General features: G+C 51.9%; 1 protein-coding gene and 1 long non-coding RNA gene across 2 annotated transcripts in view; one reads left to right on the top strand and one right to left on the bottom strand.

Annotated features, from left to right (window-relative positions):
- The window catches only part of LOC146813565 (uncharacterized), a 484,226-nt gene that overhangs the window by 188,297 nt on the left and 270,746 nt on the right, over positions 1–25,183 (top strand). The gene's annotated exons all lie outside the window — the stretch shown is intronic.
- Positions 1–25,183, bottom strand: part of LOC146813566 (zinc-binding protein A33-like) — a 210,620-nt gene that overhangs the window by 183,686 nt on the left and 1,751 nt on the right. The window contains exon 2 of the mRNA XM_085620340.1: positions 17,680–17,775. Coding sequence (XP_085476466.1) covers positions 17,680–17,775 — 96 coding nt within the window. The remainder of the gene's footprint in view (positions 1–17,679; positions 17,776–25,183) is intronic.

Raw genomic sequence — 25,183 nt, forward strand, 5'->3', positions numbered from 1 at the left:
GCGGCCATGGACCGGGTGGTTATGCAGGCCCAGTCCGGGAGGCCCAGCATCCCCAGGTGCTCTCTTCTCTCAACGGTGGCCCACGGGGAACTCTCGAGGTCATTCCCCAGGAGGCAGTCCACGGGGGCATCGTCCCGGACCGTCACCTTCAACAGGCCGGAGACCCCTCCCCATTCGAATGGAACGCAGGCCATTTGACACATACTTTCAGAGTTGTCTGCCGAGCGGACGGGGCAGAGAATGTTCGGCAGGATCTGCTCGGGCTTCACCAGGTGACAGCGGACGGCCGTCACACTGGCGCCTGTGTCACGCAAGGCCTCGGCTCGCTGTCCATTAATGGTCACCCACTGACCGTATTTCCTGGTGTTAGCGGGTAGGGGAGCCCGCGGGACCATGTCTCTTCCCCCTAAGCACGCCAGGACCATGGCGGCCGGTTCCCACTCTGGCTGGGCCGGCTCATACTCCTCTGGTTCCTCCAATGATCGCTCTTCCCCCAGGGCGGCGGCAGCTACCTGGCGGGGCTTGGGTGTTTGGTTCTGCGGGCAGCTCGGGTCATTGGCGTAGTGGCCGACTCGTTGGCATCGGTGGCACGTGACGTTGGCTCGGACCCCAGGACGCCACGGGGGGTTGCCCCGACCGGCCGGAGCCAGGGTGCTGGCCACGGGTGTTGCGGGCAAGGCGTCTCTCCCTCGCCCCTGGCCCCCTCCTCCTCCCCGAGGACGGTGCTGGCCTTGGTTGTTTCTGTTCTGTTCGTGTGGCCCCCTCCGGCCCACTCGGGTGCTTTCCCATCGGTCAGCTTCGGCGGCGAGCTGCCGGGGGTCAGTCAGCTTACTGTCGAGGAGGTGCTGCCTGAGCTCGACGAAGCAGTTGTTCGACAGGTGCTCCCATACCATCAGGTTAAAGAGTTGTTCGTAGGTGGTGACCTGGCTCCCCTTTATCCACCCCTCGAAGGCACGGCTGAAATAGTTCACGTATTCTACCCAAGTTGTACCTGGGATCCGGGTGCAATCTCTGAACCTCTGGCGGTACATCTCGGGTGTGAGGCCGTAGCGGGTGAGGAGGGCAGCCTTCATGTGGTCGTAGGACGACATTTGGTGATCTGGGAGCTGCAGTAGGGCATCGCGCCCCTCGTTGATAAACCTCCCCCAGAGTCCGGCTCCCCAATCACTCCGGTCGATCCGGTGGGAGGTCATGGCGATCTCGTAGGCTTTAAACCACTGTTGTATGTCGTCTTCTCGGACATACTCGCGGACAACATCCTTGGGGATGTGGACTTTTTTCTCGATCGGCCCCGGGGTGTGTGGTCGCTCGGGCACCCCCAGTTCTTTATTCTGTTTCCGAAGTTCTATTTCCGCCAGTTTGCGCTCGTGCTCGAGCGTTATTTTTTTTTCCTCCAGCTCTCTCTGTCTCTGCTTCTCTTCTCGTTCATCTCGGAGCCGCATGTGCTCGAGGTTGAGTTTCTGTTCAGCTAACTTGAGTTCCCCATCCATCTTGAGTCGTGCCATTTCCAACTCGTGCAATCTGGTTCTTTCTCTTTCTCGGATCTCCTCCTGCGAGAGGCCCGTTCCCCGCTCCTCGGGAGCCGTGGCGTTCCCCTCTGGTGTGATGCTGCTTTGGTCGGAGGGTCCGGCGACCCCAGTTTCTGTCCACGACTCTAGGGCGTGCTTTAGATCCTCTTTGGTACTCAGGCCGGTGGTAGCAATGCCAAGTTCTATGCAGAATTGTCTCAGTTCGCGGTGGTTGTATTCTTCTAATTTATCCATTTGGAATTTCTCGGTGGAGTTGCTATCTTTGGCTGACATCGTGTTGTTGTCGTGGGGTGAGCTACTCTCTGTACGATTACGCGTTGATTCGGATCGCGCCGCTGGCCACCAATGTTAGAAAAGATAGACGGACCGGGAGGGTCGGCCGGGGTCAGGAGGAGAGGTCTCCGGGGAGAGCCGTCTCCAGCGATCGTACAGACAAGTAACTTCCCCCCCACAGACAGATACCACACACGGATAAGGTTCAGTGTTCTTTATAAGCACTTCTTAAGGTACGGTTGAATGGTACAAGGAGGTCTGGACTCAGGGGTCCCCTCGATTCAAGTCTCTCAAAGCAGGGTAAGGGGTAGCGGGACAGTCTGTCTACCAGTCAGGTAGGTTGGATGAGATGATGATTAGCTCACAATCCTCGAGCTTAGTTGGTACGGGCCGCGGCAGCGCCAGCAGGTCCCGGAAAGATGGTCGATGTACGGTCCGCGGCAGCGCCAGCAGGTCCCGGTGAGGATGGTCGTTACAACGGGCCGCGGCAGCGCCAGCAGGTCCCGACGAGGATGGAGGTTGTAGAGGGCCGCGGCAGCGCCAGCAGGCAGGACGATGGTTCACAAGAGCGGGCTACGGCAGCGCCAGTAGTCCGTCAAGGCTGAGTTCTCTCGGTGTCTCTCGACTCCAGGATACAACTGCCTTCCTGCTCCGGAGTTGCCCCAGTTATAGGGCAGGCGCCCTTTGATGTCCGGACCCTCGCACTTGGAGGTCGGAGGGCCCGGGATGAAGGTGTCCAGACACCCAGCAGGGGGTGGAGCCAGCGCCTGGGGGGGCTGGAGGCGATCGGCACCTGGCGGGGGAAGAGCTCTTGACACTTCGTCCTCCTATTGACCTGCCAAGTGGTCCGCTCACCTCCCGGGTGGATGGTGGTGCCGGGATGTCGGGGCCGGCCAGGCCCGGGGTTAGGGTCGGGGCGAGGCCACGCGGCCTCGTGGTGCAGGGCCCAAGATGGCGGCCTGAACCGGCCGGGGGAGCCGGTGGGGCTGGGCCCCGTGATGAGTAGAGGTCCGAGGGCAGAAGATCCGTCGGGAGACGGGGTACAGGTGCTTCTCGTGGATTATGCCTGGTGGGCCGGAGCTCGGGCCCTGTCGTGCGGGGAGGGAGCAAGCCCTTCGTGTGGCCTGTCCAACAGCGCAGAATCCCTGCAACACTTGGTCCACGCTGTGTCTGCTTTACCTGTTCAAATAACTTTCTAGCAGACCCTGCTGCTCTCAGTTGCGGGCCGAGGGGCCCTCACAAAGATGATTATGCTGTCGCGTCTTCTGTTTTACTTTGCCAGCTGCCCTTATATATACCAAGCCCTTATTTTGCTCTCTAGAACACTTAATGCGTGACTTTATATGGCACAATACTCACTGTAGGGTGGCCCTACCTAAACTCCATCTCCCAGCGGACAGCTGTGAACTGGGCGTGTCCAACATTGAACACTACTACATTGCCACGCAACTACAATGGGAGGCACACTGGTTTGCTGGATGCCAATATGGAGATTACTGTGACTGTCCTCCCTCAGAGGGGTTCTGGAATGATTGCTCTACACTTTTTTACCCTAAGGCGCTACTGCCATATGCGATCCTGCTTCAGGTTGCCTGTTTTTGCTTCCTTAGGGCCCTCTTTCTTACCCGATTGGTGACACCTTACGCCCTTGCGCTTCCGCTGCTGGGCACCACATGTACACCACACATTTACTACAAACTAACCCTATGCACAATTCAATGTCTCAGCACCCACTAGAAAACCACACAAACCACACCTAACCACCCTTCTATCCCAGCTACCACACATTTCCACCATCACCTACTAACAGTACACAACTCTATCCTATACTACTAACCAATCCACTCATAATTAACTAGAACCGATCCAGACACACACTCCACACTCAAATTACTCGTAACAGATCCCCTTTTATCACTAACAAACATATACTCAGCCTTCCATCATTTGTCGAACTAACTAGGGGTGGGCGGAATTTGCGAAATTCACTTTCGCAAATTATCGCGAAAATGTTAAAAATCTCCGCAAACATGCGGAAATATCGCGAAGATGCGGAAGTTTTTTTCCCGCCCGTTCGCGGTATTTTCTGCATGGTCGCGGCTCGCCAACTTACCCATGTGGTTGCTCGCGGGCGCAGCCATCTTGTTTTCAGTTGTCTCGCGGTGCATGATCGCGAGAAGAAAGACGTGATCGCACGACGCATGACGTCACTGCGGGCGCGAACTGTCGCGAGACAGCGCAAATGGCTACCAACAATGCAGGATTCAGGTAAGGCGATCGTGCGCACGCGAGAATGTATTATTTTATAGCGTGAGCAAGAAACAAATTATCGCTAAGATGCGGAATGCGAAAATGTTGACATTTTCGCGCTTTTCGTGGAACGCGAAAATGTCAAATTATCACAATTTCCGCGACCGGAACAAAATTTTAGCCCAGGCCTAGAACTAACACCCTCCTCTTCTTTCTACCAAAATAACACAACCGCACAACACATACATTGCACAGCACCACGCATTTTAACTCTTGCAGCAAACCAATCTAAGACAAACACTCTTACCTCTACTTCATCCCCTCCTACACACAACATACACTCTACTCAGAAACACATCACCACCCCTCTACCTTACAAATTCCACTTGCAAACAATACTATACAATCAAATCCATCTCATGAAACAAATTCACCAGCACCTCTTTTCACTACTCCTCAAAAACAAAACATAGCACCCATACCAGCACAACAAAATGTCTCAAGTGCAACACCTCATTATACTTACCATCACAAAATACAAACATACACCCACCTTTAAAACTACAAAAAGAAACACACTCCAATGACAAGCTTTCTCTCTTCCACTACACCTAACACACATACAATAACACAGCAACTCTCTTCCAACCCCCTCTCATCCATTGGACAATTTAGAACCTTACTACATGACCCACATGCTGCATCACCACCCCTGACTCATACACCTTCCACCCTAAACACACGCAAACAATATAAGCAACGTGCCACACCTCACAACTTCACTTCTCCCTGTCTAATGAACAACAAGGTTACACCACAAAAACAACACAGCGCACCACCTCACTCTCAAACACCGAATCCACCACCTACACATGCAGACTCATCAAAATGCCTTCTTAGCCTGCTGGACGAGGAACATGATACAAAACAGCTACACTATCGCTATCCTCACACAGCTAATACCAGCACTTAGGACACTCCTGCTACAAGCGAACAAAATACTACTCACTCTTCTACGAAACAAAGTCACACTATTGCCCAAGCACATTCTCTAAACTTTCTACTAATAAATGCTCGATCGCACTCTAAAAAAAAATCACATCTACGGCCTTCTCACTGATGCAAAACCAGACATACTATTCATAACTGAATCATGGTTGGGAGTGGATATTGCTCCAGTCCTGCATGAAGCAGTTCCTCTAGGCTATCAAACGATCACCCAAAATCGTAGAGGCAAAAAAGGAGGTGGTCTAGCTGTTGAGTTCAGGCAAAGATTACATATCACCAAAGTTGACGCATCGCCATAAAGAATTGTGAGGCTCTTCTAACAAGATGCAATCCTACACCGTCTTCCTCTTGTAACTTCCTGCTCCTTTACAGACCTCCACCTAGCAAGGTGACATTACCAGACACACTTGTAGACACAGTTTCAAACCTGATAACAATACACTTGAACTTATGCGTTCTGGGTGATCTCAACATTTGGCTTGACATACCCAATATGCCCCATTTGCAAACAATCATCAGTGGCCTAGAGGCATTGAACCTGCATCAGATCATCCACAAAACGACACTCATGACGGGACACATGCTAGATAAACTATAACTCCAGGTCAGATCACCATTTGCTTGCGTTCCAACATAAAAACAACACTAAGCGACTCACCCAAAATCACCTTACATGCATCCACCTATTAACCGTGGAACAAACTCAATGTGGAACACTTAGAACACAACTAACATCCAGTACGGATCTGGAAACAATACATTCTGTTAAACTATATGAGTGGCTACAGGAAGCTTTTAACATCCTGATACCACTCAAAACCACACAACAGAACAAAAGAAAAAAAGCACTGTGGCGAAATACAGAGATAAAAGACATAAAACAACAAATTAGAAAGCTGCAACATGCCTGGCTCACAACAAACGCCAAACAAGACAAACTTCCCCTACAGAAAATTAACAGATTATACACGTCAGCTATCAAAAAGGCAAAGAAAAGTTACTATTCGGACAGAATTCAAAATGTTAAATGTGCAAATAAAGCATTCTAAAAAATACACAATGAATTTCGTAAACCAAATTGCCTAGAAGGAACTCATCCCGTTATTCAAAATTTCACAGACAACCTGGCAAACCATTACACGGACAAAGCAGACATATTGGACACATACTTAAAACAGAGACAAAGCACCAGCCCTAACCCTTTTACAAAACAACAATCCAAGAATACTCTAACCCGATGAATTTATGGACCTGGTCAAAGCAAGCAGGCCTGCCGGCAGCCCTTCTGCCCCGTGTCCACTGCAAACTTTCAAGACAATTCTTCTAACAATCTCTGCTGCCACTCCAGTAAGAAGAATCATCAACAATTCCTTAACTACCGGAATATTTCCCGAAAAACTCAAAAAGTCATATAAATGCCCTTTACTGAAGTAAACAAACTTGGACCCGCTGATACCTGACAACTACAGACCCATTACAAATGGACAGACAAACAGCAAACTAAACTGTCCTTCGACTCTCAGCGGTCGACCCGTCCGACTGGTACACACTCTGACACGGAGCTGGAGCAGCCGCAACCACAGCCTTCCTCCTTGGATGCCTCCCTGCAGGCTATCAAGCAGAGCTTGCAAGCCATCAATAGTAAGACAGATGGACTATCCATGCGGATGGACAAAATGCAGGCCACTTAGGATAAATAGGGGGAGCGACGCACAACGGCTGCGCAGCTAAAATCAGCGGTGGAAGATGAATCGCATGCCACGTTGGGTCAATGCCGAGAAATGGAGAAGCTTGTGGAGGTTTTCAGAGCTAAATCAGAAGACCTGGAGGCTTGCTCTCGGAGGTGCAATCTACGAATAACTGGGGTTCCCGAGAGTACGAACAAAGGCCGCCTCGAGGACTATGTGGAGGTAATGCTAAAATAACTTTTTGGAGTTGAGAACCTCTCGCAGGTGCTTATTATGGAGCGCGCGTATCGCTCATTGGCGCCCAGGCCTCCTCCGGGAGCTCTACCATACCCTATTGTTGCAAAGATCCTAAACTATAGAGACGGTGACTCGGTCCTTCGGATGGCACGGGAGAAGCAGACCATGTGTTATCAGGGCAACGTGGTGTCTTATTTCCCTGACTTCACTATCGCAGTGCAAACGGTTCGCAGGGAGTACACGGAGGTGAAGAGGAGACTATGTGCTCTGGAGATACCATATGCAATGCTGTACCCAGCCCGGCTGAAGGTCACGGTGGATGGCAAGGTAAAAGTGTTCCAGTCTCAAGGGAGCTCAGGATTTCGTAAAACAGATTTCGTAGCAATGGAAAGCATCCAAGAACGACATCTCCGAGACGCTCAGCAAGATCTGACACAGAAGACTAGAGAGCGGCCTTTGCCCCATGTCTCCCTGCATCCTTTTCTTGGGGGCTGTTTTGCACGGGGAAAGCTCAGGGCGCATACTGGGAATCTGAACAGTAGTTGTTTGAGACCTCGACTATACCGCAGGGCAGAACATGTGTAGGGGATGGTATTGCATATGACTAGTGTATCTCTAGAACTTTAAGATACGCTGTGGTGGAGAATTCTGCATTAGAGTTCAAAATTCTCGCTGGGAAGTAAATATTAAGGGGGGCTATCACTGCTACTGGGTAGAAACAGTTTTAATGTTACTACATACATGTGCACGGTGGGTTCATGGTTCTCCTGCCTGACCACGCCTGCTTGCAGGTGGGAAAGGGATCCTGGATGTCCCCCATGTGGGTATTACCCAAGTTGGTTATTTGTTTGTTACGAATGTTGCTGGGGACATGTGTTTGGCGTGATAGGGATGCTGAAGTGGGTGGGGGTGTGGGTGGTTGGTTTATCTGGTTTTACAGTGTGGCGCAATAGATATACCAGGAACAGCTGTTTTGGTAGTGCATGGCAAGCACGACAGTCCACGTGCAACATCACTGCTCCACAACAACTGGGGATGACAGATAATGACATTCGTCTGATGACTTGGAACATCAGGGGACTGAATAATCCCCCAAAAATTCGACAGGTGTTTGCCTATCTGGACAGACAACATGTCCAGTTGCTGTTGTTACAGGAGACGCACTCGACACGGGTGGGGGAGATATGGTTGGGAGACAGGTGGGCCATGGTAAAAGCGGCTGCTTACTATCCTAGCTATGATAGGAGGGTGATCATCTTGGTTAAAAAAGTTACTGTCGATGGATTTGGACCATCTAGGGTGATTTACCCTGGTGCGGGTGAACTTGGCGGGTACCGTTCTCATGATTATAAACACCTATGTCTCCAGTGTCGATGACCCCGACTTTTTTCATGGCCTCAAAACTACATTATTCCAAAAGAAATCTGATCTAGTGATATGGGGGGGTGACATGAATACATACCTCGATCTGGACATTACCAGAAGCGCAGACACATCCTGGCAGGGGAAATGTTCAAGCAAAGTAATACATGACATTATGCATACATTCCACATGAGGGATATTTGGAGAGATAGACATCCAGGTGTGAGGGAAGGCACATATACATCGGCAGTACACAAATCATGGTCCCAACTGGGTTATTGGATCCTCTCGGAGTCGTTAACAACTTGGGTGACGGGGGTGAAACATATGCCTCGAGCACTCTCCGATCACGCTCCGGTAGTGTTAGATATCAACATTCCAATGAGGCATCATCAACCATCCAGTGGCGCTCGCAGCCATCGTCCTTGGTGGATCCAATCTTTCGGGAGGTGGTCCATCAAGCCATAGAACTGTTCTTTGTGGAGAATGTCGGTACAATTGAAGCGCAGGTACGCTTTGGGAAGCCTTCAAGGCAACCATCAGATGGACTTGTATAGGCCTTTAGGCCGGGGTTTTAAAGGCCCTACGCCCAGGTATGAAACTCCTTGAGGGTGAGATAGGGCGCCATGAGAGGGAATATGAGCGCACGTTGGACGCACAAGCCCTGGCAGCGATTAGTCCGCTTGTAACTGAATATAATGAAACAGCGGAGCAGGAGATACAGCACGTCACGGCGATGGAGGGCTCGTTCGTATGGTGAAGGTGGCCGTCCAGGCTGTACGCTAGCGGCAAAACTCAAGAGGGGAGATCTCAGTCCTATGTCATCGAAGTAGTGGGACCAATGGAACAATGTCTCATCACTTTTCAGATATCTTGGACTGCTTTAGAGACTATTATGTGTAATTTTATGGCCCAGGAGAAGATGCAGATAATGAAGAAATTGGTGCATTTTTTTAAGAAATAGCCTTGGTCTGGCTCTCCGATGCTCATCAGGAGTACTTAACGCAACCAATTACAGTAGAAAATGTCAAGGAAGCCATGCAGTCGCTTCCCTCTAGTAAGGCAGCGGGCCTAGATGGACTGGCCGGAGAATTTTATAAAGAATATGCTGATCTCTTGGCTGAGCATCTGCTAAATATGTATAGGGAAGCGCATGAGACTGGGGTGCTCCCACTCACGCTTCGAGAATCATTAATTGTTACGCTGCTGAAGCCCGGGAAACTGGCAAGCAGATGTGAGTCGTACCGCCCCCTCTCATTGCTGAACATTGACACTAAAATTATCGCCAAAATTATTGCCACTAAATTACGCCCTCTATTGCCGGTCATGGTGTTATGGGGTCAATCAGGTTTCGTGCGCTAGTTCAACGTCTCACAATTTGAGCACACTATTTGCGGTCTTGCATCAACTGGATCCGGAGTGCAGAGCGGCTGCTGTGTTTCTCGATGCCGCTAAGGCTTTTGATTTGGTAAACCTTGGCAGTGCCAGAAACTCCAACCTATTTTGCGAGTGTAACCTCGGGAGTGCCAGTAACTCCAAGCCATACTTTGAGTGTAACCTCGGGAGTACCAGTAACTCCTAATCATGTTTCGACTGTAACCTTGGCAGTGCCAGAAAACTCCAACCTATGTTTCGAGTGTAACCTTGGGAGTGCCAGAAAACTCCAAGACATGTTTTGAGTGTAACCTTGGGAGTACCAGTAACTCCAACCCATGTTTCGACTGTAACCTTGGCATTGCCAGAAAACTCCAACCTATGTTTCGAGTGTAACCTTAGGAGTGCCAGAAAACTCCAAGCCATGTTTTGAGTGTAACCCCGGAAGTGCCAGTAACTCCTAATCATGTTTCGACTGTCACCTTAGGAGTGCCAGTAACTCCAACCCATGATTCGAGTGTAACCTCGGGAGTACCAGTAACTCCTAATCATGTTTCGACTGTAACCTTGGGAGTGCCAGAAATCTCCAAGCCATGTTTTGAGTGTAACCTCGGGAGTGCCAGTAACTCCAAGCCATGTTTTGAGTGTAACCTCGGGAGTACCAGTAACTCCTAATCATGTTTCGACTGTAACCTTGGGAGTGCCAGAAAACTCCAAGCCATGTTTTGAGTGTAACCTCGGGAGTGCCAGTAACTCCAAGCCATGTTTTGAGTGTAACCTCGGGAGTACCGGTAACTCCTAATCATGTTTCGACTGTAACCTTGGCAGTGCCAGAAAACTCCAACATATGTTTCGAGTGTAACCTTGGGAGTGCCAGAAAACTCCAAGACATGTTTCGAGTGTAACCTTGGGAGTACCAGTAACTCCAAGCCATGTTTCGACTGTAACCTTGGGAGTGCCAGTAACTCCAACCTATGTTTCGAGTGTAACCTTAGGAGTGCCAGAAAACTCCCAGCCATGTTTTGAGTGTAAACCCGGAAGTGCCAGTAACTCCTAATCATGTTTCGAGTGTAACCTTGGGAGTGCCAGAAAACTCCAAGCCATGTTTTGAGTGTAAGCTTGGGAGTACCAGTAACTCCAACTCATGTTCCGAGTGTTACCCTGGGCGTGTCACAGGCTCCAATCAGTATTTAGAGTTCACCCTCGAGGATCTCAGAGATTCCTATTCTGTGAACTTACTTTAATGCCGTACTTAGAAGAAGCATGTAAGTGAATGTTACTAAAGTTAATGCAATGACAATGTATAGGAAAGCCGGCCAGTGTACTGATTAGGACTGGCTGGAGTTCGTGGACTTCCGCTACGCAGAACTCCGTGAAGTGACAAAAAAACTCTGCCAATCTAGGCGGAGTTCTGCAAGCGACTGAGTACATTACCTTGCACCGTTCGCGTTGGTTTTTAGCGTCTGCGCTGTAAAATCAGCATAGACGGCATCATGTGCAATGCAGGAGGGCGCTGCTTCTTTCTGCCGCTCGAGTAGAAGTTCGACTCAAGCCTTACATATGAGGAAACAAGAGGTCTCCGCAAACACCCCATCCCTGATAGCTGGGAATGGATGCTCTCCTGGAGAAACTCCGTGAAGGTCTAAAACCTGAAGAACAAGCCTCCCAGTAATCCCTGTGGGCTCTGCCCCTATTGCACAGCGCCCTCAGCTGGTGACAGGGCCCCTGTCTGACTGCAGCATTTTCTATACGTAACCCCGGGTACACGCTGGTTTGATCAAAGTTGCTTCATCACTACCTCTGTCACATATTGTGCGTACACGACCGTTTTGTTTATTGCAGTCGCGATTAGTTCTGATCTATTGTGTCTCTGGCATCAGTAGGTGTCACCTGTGCATAGGCGCGCTCCTTTTTGTACCCCCAACCTTGTCAGCGGGTTACAACTGTTGCACTTGTTTATAATCCTCAAAAGGTTAAACTGCTGCAGGGTTTAGTAGTCAGTTAAGACATTCATATTTGTAGCCTAATCCTAAGTAAATATAAAGATAGACGTTTTGGCATTGCTAATGCTTGTTGAATGCAGTGTTTTTTGGTGCGGGTGATGACTTCTTTTTTCCATGTTTTTGTTTAGCTTGAGACTAATCTAACTTTCTAGCAGAACGTGAACCATTAATACCAGTGCTTAATTTGAGGAAGTGGCTTCCGGTGCTCAGTACCGGCAATTAATCATCAACACCGGTGCTTTTCATGAGCACCAGTTAGGACACATTAATTTACGGGGATTGCCCAGAATCACAGGATGTTGAGCCCACCCCAAGACTCAAAGCTGGTTCCCCAGCTATGAAGTCAGCAGCTCTAGCCATTATGCCACATCCTCACCCAACGTTCATGGTTAGTAGTTGGTTCTGTTTTAGGCGGCGCTAACAGGAGAAATGGGCTGGTGCAAGCTGCCTCCTGATGAAAGCCCCAGCACTTATTTCTTTACCAATTAACCACTGATTATTACAAATAAAGAGGTGTGGTAGGTCAGCTGCCCTCAGCCATTGGTGGTGTCATTCAAAGGCAGTTATTGCTTGTGTATCTGTAATTCATGATGTATGGAGTGTCGCCTGTGTAGTGGCATATGTTAAGTCATTGGTACATTAAATATATGAGCAGCCCTAGAGAGGGGCAGCTTTTCCCTTATTTCTACTGACTGCACTTGTTCTATTTCACATGGTCACTATCACCTGGTCAGCAGAACTAAAGTCTCGCCCCAGGCCAGATGAGAAGGTGGCTGGAGTTTGAAACCAGGCAGAGGGGCTAGTGAGAACCAAAGCAGGCCAGAGTCCGTCCACAACTGAGGTGTAATGTCCACACACACTCAGGACACTGAAAGCCAGAGACTCAAGAAGGGAACTAATCTAGGCAGGAGAGAGCGGGCCAACACCCAAACCGGAAGTAGGAAGAGGGAAGTTTGGGGACTGTTGGTAGCCTTCTTAGGCAGGGTCTGTGTGAGGTACTGACTGTGTCTGTTTGTGTGGTGGCAGCGGCACACGGTGGCCTCCGTGTCACACATGCGCAGTGAAGCCAGACCCACTGAGCTGTGGATGTGTGACCCTGGGCATATTGTAGCCAGGACTGCATTCAATTTTCAGATTCTGTGATGACAATCAATATCGCACTACTGTGCTTTTCATTGACGAATATACAAATTCATGAAAGGTTGGAGTACAATACAAATCTTGCCACAGCACGATGACTCCTGCTGCTTCATACATTTAAAACTAATTCATATATAGTCAGCACTAAGCACAGCCCGACTGTGAAAGTACTGTTTTGGGATAGACCAGTCACCCATGTCTGTGTTAGTACTTGCGATAGCTCAGTCATCTGTGCCTGTGTTAGTACTCCCTTGGGATAGCTCTGTTGCCCCATCCTGTGTTAGTGTTCTCTTGGGATAGCTCAGTCACCCCATGCTGTATTAGTACTCTCTTGGGATGGCTCTGTCACCCCATCCTGTGTTAGTACTCTCTTGGGATTGCTCAGTTGCCCCATCCAGTGTTAGTATTCTCTTGGGATAGCTCAGTCACCCCATCCAGTGTTAGTACTCTTTTGGGATGGCTCTGTCACGCCATCCTGTGTTAGTATTCTCTTGGGATAGCTCAGTTGCCCAATCCGGTGTTAGTACTCTGTTGAGGTTGGCTCTGTCACCCCATCCTGTGTTAGTACTCTCTGGGGATAGCTCAGTCACCCCATCCTGTGTTAGTACTCTCTTGGGATAGCTCTGTCACCCTATCCTGTGTTAGTATTCTCTCGGGATAGCTCATTTGTCTCATCCTGTATTAATACTTTCTTGGGATAGCTCAGTCACCCATTCCTGTGATAGTAGTCTCTTGGGATAGCTCAGTCACTCTATCCTGAGTTAGTCTTGTCTTGAGAGGCCAGCGCCTTGAGACCCTCACGGGCAAGTAGTCATGGTCTACATGACTCCTGATTGAGTGAGATAGATCAGTCACCCTACCCTGGGTTACTATGCTCTTGGGATAGCTCGGTCACCCATGCCTGTGATAAGTCTCTCTTGAGATAGCTCAATCGCCCATGCCTAGATAGTGCTTGCTTGAGATAGCTCAGTCACCTCATTCTGTGATAGTACTCGCTTGGGATAGCTCAGTTGCTCTATCCTGTGTTAGCACTTTCTTGGGATAGTTCAGGTGCCCATTCTTTGTGAGCACTCTCTTGAGATTGCTCAGTCACCCATACCTGTGTTAGAACTCTCTTGGGATAGCTCAGTCACTCTATCCTGAGTTAGTCCTCTCTCGAGAAGCCAGCACCTTGAGAACCTTACAGGTGAGTAGTCACGCACTACAAGACTCCTGATCAGTTGATTGACTTACTGAGATAGCTCAGTCATCCTACCCTGGGTTAGTACGCTCTTAGGATAGCTCAGTCACCCGTGCCTGTGATAGTACTGTGTCCAGCTAGCTCAGTCATTCTCTCCTGGTTAGTACTCTCTTGGGATAGCTCAGTCACCCATGCCTGTGTTAGTACTATCTCTGGATACCTCAGTTGGCCTATCCTGTATTTGTACTCTCTTAGGATGGCTCATTCGCTCATACCTTGATAGTGCTCGCTTGGGATTGCTCAGGTGCCCCATCCTGTGCTAGTACTCTCTTAGAATAGTTCAAATGCCCCATCCTGTGTCAGTACTTTTTGGGGATAGCTCACTCACCATATCCTTTGTTAATATTGTCTTTGGATAGCTCAGTCACACTATCCTGTTTAGTACTCTCTTGGAATAGCTCAAATGCCCCATCTTGTGTTAGTACTTTTTGGAGATAGCTCACTCACCATATCCTGGGTTCATATTGTCTTTGGATAGCTCAGTCACACTATCCTGTTTAGTACTCTCTTGGGTTGCTGAGTCACCCATGCCTATGTTAGTACTCTCTTCGGATAGCTCAGTTGGCTCATGCTGTGTTAGTACTATCTTGGGATAGTTCAGTCACCTGTGCCTGTGTTAGTACTCTCTCCGGATAGCTAAGTTGGCCCATCCTGTGTTTGTACTCTCTTGGGATAGCTCTCTCACCCTATCCTGTGTTACTATTCTCTTGGGTTAGCTCAGTCACCCCATCCTGTGTGAGTACTCTCTTGGGATAGCTCAGTCACCCCATCATGCATGAGTACTGTCTTGGGATAGCTCAGTCACCCCATCATGCATGAGTACTGTCTTGGGATAGCTCAGTCACCCATGCCTGTGTTAGTACTCTCTTGGGATAGCTCAGTCACCCCATCATGCATGAGTACTGTCTTGGGATAGCTCAGTCACCCATGCCTGTGTTAGTACTCTCTTGGGATAGCTCAGTCACCCCATCCTGTGTGAGTACTCTCTTGAGATAGCTCAGTCACCCAATCCTGCATGAGTACTCTCTTGGGATAGCTCAGTCACCCCATCCTGTGTGAGTACTCTCTTGGGATAGCTCAGTCACCCCATCCTGTGTGAGTACTCTCTTGGGATAGCTCAGTCACCCCATCCTGTGTGAGTACTCTCTTGGGATAGCTCAGTCACCCCATCATGCGTGAGTACTCTCTTGGGATAGCTCAGTCACCCCATCCTGTGTGAGTACTCTCTTGGGATAGGTCATTCACCCAATCCTGCGTGAGTACTCTCTTGGGATAGCTCAGTCACCCCATCCTGTGTTACTTCTCTCTTGGGATAGGTCCTTGGAGAGAGTGACTGAACCTTTACGATTCAGTATTACAGGTGCTGCTCTCACAATGTTTGAAGTTATTTCGCAGCTAGGTTTGCCCTCCGTTGCTACCCGGCTACGTTCTGCCGCCATTGCAAGTTACACGTGACTCAAAATATCAGTCACTCGTCAGCAGATCTATCCCTCAGCATAGAGAGATTACACAGGTTCAGACACTGGAGCTACAGCTCGGGTTACAGAGATCTAACAGATACAGATGTTGGCGCATCTGTAAGGTTAAACAGTTCTTCCGGGCTATGGACTTGGACAGAAACTTGTATTTATGGCCTTAAAACTTCATCGATATAGATGATGCGATGGGGCCAAATAAATCATAAAGAATCACCATAGCAGCAACTGCCCTCTGGCACCAAGCAAACCCCAGCAGCAATGCATGTCCCCATCTCAGGACAAATTACCTTTCAAAATCATTTTATCCCCAAACACCAGATTGGCATTTCTTGAAAAGTACAGATTATAGTCCCGAATGTCAGCTTTTAATTTAAGTAATAAAAACATACTATTCCCAGTTTTTCTTCACAACAGCACTGCCCTGTCTCCTCAAAGTGCTCCAGCCCCCTTGTGAGTGGGGAGCAGACTGTCGCCTTTGCCCCCCACGGCTATCCGTCAGCTACACCGATGCAATGAATGTGTGAGGGCCTTATGACCCTCATAACGGCCCGGTGGGAGTCTCATGCTGCCCATGTGAGGCTCGTGTGACCTTACATTAGCTTCCTGGTCACCTCAGGTCAGCCCCTTTCCGACCTCCATACAAACCCCATGAAGAGACTCGCGGGATCCTTGGGGGGCTTTTTGTGGGCTTTGCGTAGCTTCATGTTAAACGCATTTGTCATGTATATTGGCATAAGGGAGCACATGTTAGCCTCATGTTAGCCTCATGTAAGCATTATCTCAGCATTTTACTTAGTTTTCAGGTGAGGCCACGTGACCTAACTCAGGGCATCACGTGAACCTCATGTTAGCCTCATTTTAGACCCTTGTAAGCACCTTGTATGCCTCATCCATGTCATATCAGCCCATGCCTGGCTCTTGTCAGTCTGAAGTGCTCATCATGTCAGACTCACAGGGGCTCATGTCAGGGTTCTGTGGCCCTTGTGTGGGTATTGCAATGCCCACTGTGCCATCTTGCTTGTTTCTTACATTTTCTGGACTTTCCCCTGATTTCTGTTTATCTGTGAGTCCACTGGAGGCATCATCATGACTTATCTCTCAAATATCAGCTTTAAATATGCCTCCTTCACTTCACCTCACTTCAGATCACACACCTCATGTCACTGTCTCTCTCACTGTCTCTCTCTCTCACTTTACCTCTGCTGCATAATGTCCTTCACAGGCCTCTGCCTTCAACAGTGTCGCTTGATCCACCCCAGAGAGACACTATCAAGAATGTGTACTTACTCCTGCCTAGGACCTAATTTGAGCCAGTGGTTCCTGGTGCTCAGCACTGGCATTGAATTGTCTGCACCTATGACAGGCTGCCACATGGTGGCGCTGTTTGTCTAAGTCAGAGATGAGAAGAACAGTTATTTATTAATTCAGTATACATTATAAAAGACTGCCAAGCCATTCTGATAGCTCTGGGGCTGGAATAGTCTGTCTGGTCACGCGTGTAGGAGTGTGCTGGTTAGTAGCGTGTTGGTGCTGTCACTCGCAGGGGCAATGGGCGGTGCAAGCTGCAGTGGCCCTATGACGAGGCCCCTGACAAGGATTGTCTTTGCATGTTATGAACTGCTCCTGCGTGTGCCCTCATGACCCCAGATCACCATCCCTGCAACTCTCAGCACTCGGAACACTTAATACGAATAATCACCATCATCATCGTCACTGACCACAGCGCCCCCTTCAGGAGCCTCCACAACACTTCACAGCAAACCTCTCTGACTCATCATCATCATCACTGACCACAGCGCCCCCTGCAGGAGCCGTCCGCAACTGTCACCCCTCAGAACACTTAATACTAACAATCATCATCTTCATCATCCAGCAGAATGCACATATGAAACAATGTTTAAGACAAAACTTTGAATCAGACATTACTGCTGAGGCCGACGACCACCTCCTCACTGCAATTCTGTGGTTACAATGTAGAGTCAGGGCCTCTATTTCTTTTCATCTGTAGTTTTTCTAATCATGTCTGAGGCAGAGAGGCCCTTTCACATGTCATGGGGGGTCTTAGGGTGTCTGAAAGTCAACTCCACACTTCTTACCCAGACGATAGAGCACGATGTTTATGAATGTGTTGACTACAATCATCACTCCCAAGGTTATCGCCTGCCTCCTTAGACGAGGGATCTCCTCACCACCTGGAGAAGAAATCACAGAATCCTTTGTTTAATTTTACATATCATATCAAAGGATGGCTCGTAATATCCTCAGTTAGTGTGAGAAGTTACTCCCATGAATGTTAGTGTGCATGAGGACCGTTCACTGAGTATCAGTGGGTACCATGACTGGTCCCTGAGTTTCAGTGTGTGCCAAGACTGGTCATTGAGTCTCCGTGTGTGCCAAGGCTGGTCACTGAGTCTCAGTATGTGCCAAGACTGGTCACTGAGTCTCAGTGTTTGCCAAGTCTGGTCAATGAGTCTCAGTGTTTGACAAGAGTGGTCAATGAGTCTCAGTGTGTGACAAGACTGATCACTGAGTTTCAGTGTGGCAAGACTGATCACTGACTCTCAGTGTGAGTCTAGACTGATCACTGACTCTCAGTGTGTGCCAAGATGGTAAGTGGCTCTACTTATTTGCCAAGATCAACCAGTTGCTCTCAGGATATTCCAAGCTTAAACAATGATTCTGAGTGTGCACCAAGACTGATCAGTGTGCATTTGCTCCACGCAAAAAATCTGTGAGGAAAGGAGAGTGACCCTTAGTGTATGTGCTAAGGCTGGAAGTAAGTCTCTGTTTGATGCAAGACATGTCAGTGACTCTGTGTGGCTCCGGAGACTGGCTAGAGACCCTCAGTGTGTGCCTGTTAGACCCGGCCCTCGTAACATAGCTAGACCTGACCCCTGCACCTCACACCAGCCCCCAAACCCACGGCCTAGCCGATCCTCCCCACCAGAACTCACACGCACCCAACCCGGACTTACCCGTCCATGGCCTTCCTCCCTTCGGCCACACCGGGCCCGCGTGCCCACTTCATGCACCAAGATGGCCGCCCGGCCCCAGCGTGACCCTGGCCTAGAGGCGCCACTCCGGCTGGAGGACATCGCGCTCCCCTTGGGATGAGAGAGGGAGGAGCAGTTTCTATCACACCTCTGCGCTTTCCTGGAACGGTGGGTTTCGATCGACCTGCCGGCCTCCCCGAGAGCTGGCTCCACGCCTGCTGGGTGTCTGGGACTCCTCCCGACCCGGCCCTGGAAGGATCAAAAGACAATGGCAGGAAACCCCAACAAGCAACCCCCCAGGTGACAAGACCCCTGCCTGCACAGACTCCGGACATCAAAGAGGAGTCGCCCTATAACAAGGGGTGCTCGGGGACTGTCCGGCAGATTCGCCTTGGAACACCTGAGCCCTGCTGAGTGACTCGCGGCTCCCTGAAGATCGTAAAGACCTCCGAACTGGTACCTGAGCCCTGCTGAGTGACTCACGGCTCCCTGAAGATCGTAAGACCTCCGAACTTGTGCTTGAGCCCTGCTGAGTGACTCGCGGCTCCCGGAAGATCGTAAGACCTCCGAACTTGTGCTTGAGCCCTGCTGAGTGACTCGCGGCTCCTCGAAGATCGTAAGACCACCGAACTTGTATCCGAGCCCTGCTGAGTGACTCGCGGCTCCTGCAGACTCTCTTGGTCCTGCCGGACCCCACGACGACAAGCGTATCCCCCAGCTCGAGGATTGTGAGCTGTGCGCCAGGTACGCTCCTGCATTTGATCCATATCCCCAAAGACTGTCCTGCTACCTCCTACCCCCCTCCAAGACTCTGAGAGCCCACGCTCTGCTTGTATATATTTGCCATGCGGATCATAAAGATCCTACTACTCTAATTTGATAAAGATTTGCTCGTAAGAACTCCTCGTGTGGTGTCCCTCTGTCGTGTGGTGCCGAGTGTGCGATCCTAGATACGAGGTTCCTCCCGGAGGAATCTCCCGCCAGTGCCCGGCTACGATACTTCGAGGGTGGGTCTCAGGGCAGTCAGGGCCCCCTCCGGGCCCCTCTGAGGTCGCCTTCTAACATTGGTGGCAGCGGTGGGATTCTGGCCCATAATCTAGAGATCGAACGGCTGATGCACTACCGACAAAGATGGCGGAAGGAAACGCCGTGGTTCTCATAGAAGACGACGCCAGTAACGTGTTCCAGGTGGAACAGCTGGAAGCGTACACTCACAAAGAACTAAAACAATTCTGTAAGGAACTCAGAATCGCTACCACTGGTCTCAACACTAAAGAAGATATGCAAAAGGCACTGAAAGCTTGGGTGGATTCAGGGGTCTCCCGGCCAGAAGGAGCGGGGGAACCCCACGACGAAGCTGGACCCTCCCAAGGAGAACGCAGCAACAACCAGGTGCGAGGCTTCATACCAGACGGGGGACTATCCCCGGAGGAACTCGCAGACAGAGAAAAAAGTCGCCATCACGAGCTCGAATTAGCGAAACTCAAAATTGAGGGCGAGCTGAAATTAGCCGAGAAAAAGCTAGCAGTAGAACAGTTGCGAGTACAAGGAGAGCTGGAAGAGAAGAAACTCCAACGAGAACACGAGGGAAAGAGACTTCAACTGGAGCATGAACGCAGCCTGAAGGAGATAGAACTGAAAGCAAAAAACGGAGAAACGCGGCCCCCGGGGAACCGGGAGGCGGCCGCCCCAACGGAACAGAAGGTCCACATCCCCAAGGATGTGGTCAAAGAATATTATAAAAATGATGACATTCAGCAGTGGTTCCGGGCCTACGAGGTCGCCATGACCTCCCATCAGGTCCCACAGAAGGTTGGGGGGCTGGGTTATGGGGACGATTCCTGAGCGAAGGGAGAGACACCCTGCTCGACCTACCCACCTCCATGCTAACGTCCTATGAACACATGAAAGCGGCCCTCCTCACAAGGTACGGCCTCACCCCGGAGATGTACCGCCAGCGGTTCCGGGACCGCCGGAAGATCCCGGGTACCACCTGGGTGGAATATGTGAATTTCTTCAGCCGCGCCTTCGATGGTTGGATCAAGGGCAGCAAGGTAACCACCCTGGAAGAACTAACCGACATCATGTTGTGGGAACACCTGGCGGCCAACTGCTTTGTAGAACTCCTCCAGCATCTGCTCGACAGCAAGCTCACGGACCCAAGGAAGCTGGCTGTCGAGGCGGATCGCTGGACCAACACCCGGGTCTCCCAGAGCCCTGTAGGAGAGTACCCCCGAGCCAGTCAGGGACCACCCCGCCAGAGAGGGGGGGGAAACCAGGGAGGGCAGAGAGAGTCCCAGGCTAGTCCCCCGAAGTCCCAACCTCCACCCTTCCCGGCACCCCCACCTGCTGTATCCGGCCCCACCCTTAGACAGGGGCACCGGGTAACCATCACTTGTTTCTGTTGCCAGAAGCCCGGGCATTACGCCAACGACCCTGAATGCCCCATGGCCCCACGCACCACCCAGACAGCACCCCCTGCTAGACAGATCGCCAATGTAGCCCTGGGGGAGGAGGTTGAGGAGGCCGAGGAGTGGGAACCCGCCGCTATGGCCCTAGTATCCTTAGGAGATAGAGAGATGGTCCCTGGGAGCCTCCTGCCCTCTAACACAAAGAAATATGGGCAGCTCGTAACGATCAATGGCCACCAAGTAGAAGCCCTCCGTGACACCGGGGCCAGCATCACCGGTGTCCTTAGCCATTTAGTACACGAAGACCAGGCCCTCCCCAACGTCTTTTGCCCTGTCATCTCAGCCGACAACACAGAAAGCCTATGTAAAGTAGCCCTGGTGCCCTTTGAGTGGGGAGGGGTGGTCGGTAAACTGAAGGTTGCAGTAAGAACCTCCCAGCCCGTCGACTGTCTCCTGGGGAACGACCTGGAAAGTTCCCCCTGGGGACAAGTTGAGCGCAAGACCCATCTAGGGATGATGGGCCTCCCTGAGTGGGTGTGCGCCACCACTCGATCCATGGCAGCCCGACTGACCCCCCTGAGGGAAGTCGACGACGCCCCGACCCCTGAAGATAGGATGGTCCCAGCCGAGGGTCCCCCCATTACCCCACCAGAGGAGTCGATCGCCAGTGACGAACCCCCGCCTTCCGACTCCACCCCAGTCACCGAGTTCAGCGATCTGCCCGAATTAGCCCAGTGGCGCCACGAGGGGGGCCCCTCCCGAGAAGAGTTCTGCCGAGAGCAGGCTTCCTGTCCCTCCATGGATGGGCCCCGGCAACAGGCAGAGGCCCAGGCCGCGGGCGACCAGACGGGGACGCACCGGATGTACTGGGAGAATGACCTCCTGTACAGTGAACAGAAGTCGGTGGAGCTAGGGTCCGGCCGGGTGCTGGTGGTACCCCTACGCTTCCGAAACCACCTCCTGGGCTTGGCCCACGATGTCCCCCTCGCAGGCCACTTGGGCCAGGACAAAACGTACAGTCGCCTCGTGACCCACTTCTACTGGCCCCGGATGAAAGCCGATGTAGGATCCCACTGCAAGTCCTGTCCCACGTGCCAGGCCAGTGGGAAGAGCGGAGGGAAGAGCAAGGCTCCCCTCCAACCCTTCCCTGTCGTCAGTACCCCTTTTGAGCGGGTCGGGATCGACATTGTAGGGCCCCTGGACCCCCCAACTTCCCAAGGGCACCGGTTCATCCTCGTCCTGGTGGACCATGCCACCCGTTACCCTGAGGCCATCCCCCTGCGCACTGTCACGGCCCCCGTGGTGGGCCGGGCGTTGATGGGAATCTTCTCCCGCATGGGTTTCCCCCGCGAGTTCGTGAGCGATCGTGGTACCAACTTTATCTCCCGATACATGAAGTCCTTATGGCAACAATGCGGGGTGTCCTATAAGTTCACCACCCCGTACCACCCCCAGGGAAATGGCCTGGTAGAGCGGTTTAACCGGACTCTGAAGGGGATGATCGCGGGCCTGGAAGAGCCCCTCCGGTGTAAGTGGGACATCCTGCTCCCCTGCCTCCTATTCGCATACCGCGAAGTTCCCCAGAAATCCTTAGGGTTCAGCCCCTTTGAGTTACTCTACGGGCACCCCGTCCGGGGGCCCCTCAGCCTGGTCAAGGAAGGCTGGGAGGCGGCGCCTCGAGGCCCCCCCCGAGATGTGTTCTGGTATGTCCTGACCCTCCGAAATCAGACTAGAAGGTTCTGAGAGATGGCCGAGGCCAACCTGGAGGCGAGTCAGGAAGAGATGAAGCACTGGTACGACCAGAACGCCACTCTGGTCGAGTTTCAACCGGGCCAGCTGGTATGGGTCATGGCCCCAGTGATGAAAAATGCCCCGGCCACCTTTCAGCGACTGGTAAATAGAGTCCTGGCCGGGCTGGAAAAATTCAGTGCCGCATATCTCGACGATATCGCAGTTTTTAGTTCTGAGTGGAGTGAGCACCTCCAGCACCTTCGGAGGGTGCTGACTGCCCTGCGCCAGGCAGGCCTCACCGTGAAAGCCAGCAAGTGCCAGATTGGGCAAGGTTCGGTAACCTACCTGGGGCACCAGGTCGGAAGCGGCCAGGTCGCCCCCCGACAGCCCAAAATCGACGGCATCCTAACCTGGGAACCACCCACTACCCAAACGGAGGTTCGAGCCTTCCTGGGCCTCACGGGCTACTACCGGAGATTCATCCGGAATTACGGCAGCCTGGTCGGTCCCCTCACGGGACTCACGTCCAAAAAACAGCCCAAGAAGGTGCAATGGTCCCCTGCCTGCCGAGAGGCGTTCGAGGCCCTGAAAGCGGCCATGTGTACTGCCCCCGTCCTCCAGGCCCCCGACTACTCCAAGGAGTTTGTGGTACAGACTGATGCCTCCGAGCATGGCATCGGGGCAGTCCTCTCCCAGGCGAATGACCAAGGCCTAGACCAGCCCGTGACCTTCCTCAGCCGAAGGCTATTGCCCAGGGAACAAAGATGGAGCACCATCGAGCGAGAGGCATTCGCCGTAGTCTGGGCCCTCAAAAAACTACGCCCTTACCTGTTCGGCACCCATTTCAAGGTCCAAACCGACCATCGCCCCTTGCGATGGCTCATGCAGATGCAAGGAGAAAACCCCAAGCTACTGCGGTGGTCAATCTCCCTCCAGGGGATGGATTTCACCGTAGAACATTGCCCTGGAATGACCACGCCAACGCCGATGGCCTCCCCCGGTTCCTCCGCCTCAGCGAAGAGAACCCCCAAGAAGATGGGTAGTTCTCTCCGGCTTTCAGCTGGGGGGGACGCATGTTAGACCCGGCCCTCGTAACATAGCTAGACCTGACCCCTGCACCTCACACCAGCCCCCAAACCCACAGCCTAGCCGATCCTCCCCACCAGAACTCACACGCACCCAACCCGGACTTCCCCGTCCATGGCCTTCCTCCCTTCGGCCACACCGGGCCCGCGTGCCCACTTCATGCACCAAGATGGCCGCCCGGCCCCAGCACGACCCTGGCCTAGAGGCGCCACTCCGGCTGGAGGACATCGCGCTCCCCTTGGGATGAGAGAGGGAAGAGCAGTTTCTATCACACCTCTGCGCTTCCCTGGAACGGTGGGTTTCGATCGACCTGCCGGCCTCCCCGCCTGCTCCACGCCTGCTGGGTGTCTGGGACTCCTCCCGACCCGGCCCTGGAAGGATCAAAAGACAATGGCAGGAAACCCCAACAAGCAACCCCCCAGGTGACAAGACCCCTGCCTGCACAGACTCCGGACATCAAAGAGGAGTCGCCCTATAACAAGGGGTGCTCGGGGACTGTCCGGCAGATTCGCCTTGGAACACCTGAGCCCTGCTGAGTGACTCGCGGCTCCCTGAAGATCGTAAAGACCTCCGAACTGGTACCTGAGCCCTGCTGAGTGACTCGCGGCTCCCTGAAGATCGTAAGACCTCCGAACTTGTGCTTGAGCCCTGCTGAGTGACTTGCGGCTCCCGGAAGATCGTAAGACCTCCGAACTTGTGCTTGAGCCCTGCTGAGTGACTCGCGGCTCCTCGAAGATCGTAAGACCACCGAACTTGTATCCGAGCCCTGCTGAGTGACTCGCGGCTCCTGCAGACTCTCTTGGTCCCGCCGGACCCCACGACGACAAGCGTATCCCCCAGCTCGAGGATTGTGAGCTGTGCGCCGGGTACGCTCCTGCATTTGATCCATATCCCCAAAGACTGTCCCGCTACCTCCTACCCCCCTCCAAGACTCTGAGAGCCCACGCTCTGCTTGTATATATTTGCCGTGCGGATCATAAAGATCCTACTACTCTAACTTGATAAAGATTTGCTCGTAAGAACTCCTCGTGTGGTGTCCCTCTGTCGTGTGGTGCCGAGTGTGCGATCCTAGATACGAGGTTCCTCCCGGAGGAATCTCCCGCCAGTGCCCGGCTACGATACTTCGAGGGTGGGTCTCAGGGCAGTCAGGGCCCCCTCCGGGCCCCTCTGAGGTCGCCTTCTAACAGTTCCACATCTGGACTGAAACTTACTGTATGTACCAAGTCTGTATTGTGCCGCATTGCATGATCCTTATCCAGCTGCCACTTACAGCGTATATAAGGCTGGACTGTGGCTCTTTCTATGTACCATTTGTTGACGGTTGCTTATTGTGCATGCAAAAGCTGAACTGTCTGTCAATGTGTGTAAAATGTTACCAC

This window comes from Triturus cristatus, chromosome 7 (assembly GCF_964204655.1).
Source record: "Triturus cristatus chromosome 7, aTriCri1.1, whole genome shotgun sequence".
Taxonomy (NCBI): Eukaryota; Metazoa; Chordata; class Amphibia; order Caudata; family Salamandridae; genus Triturus; species Triturus cristatus.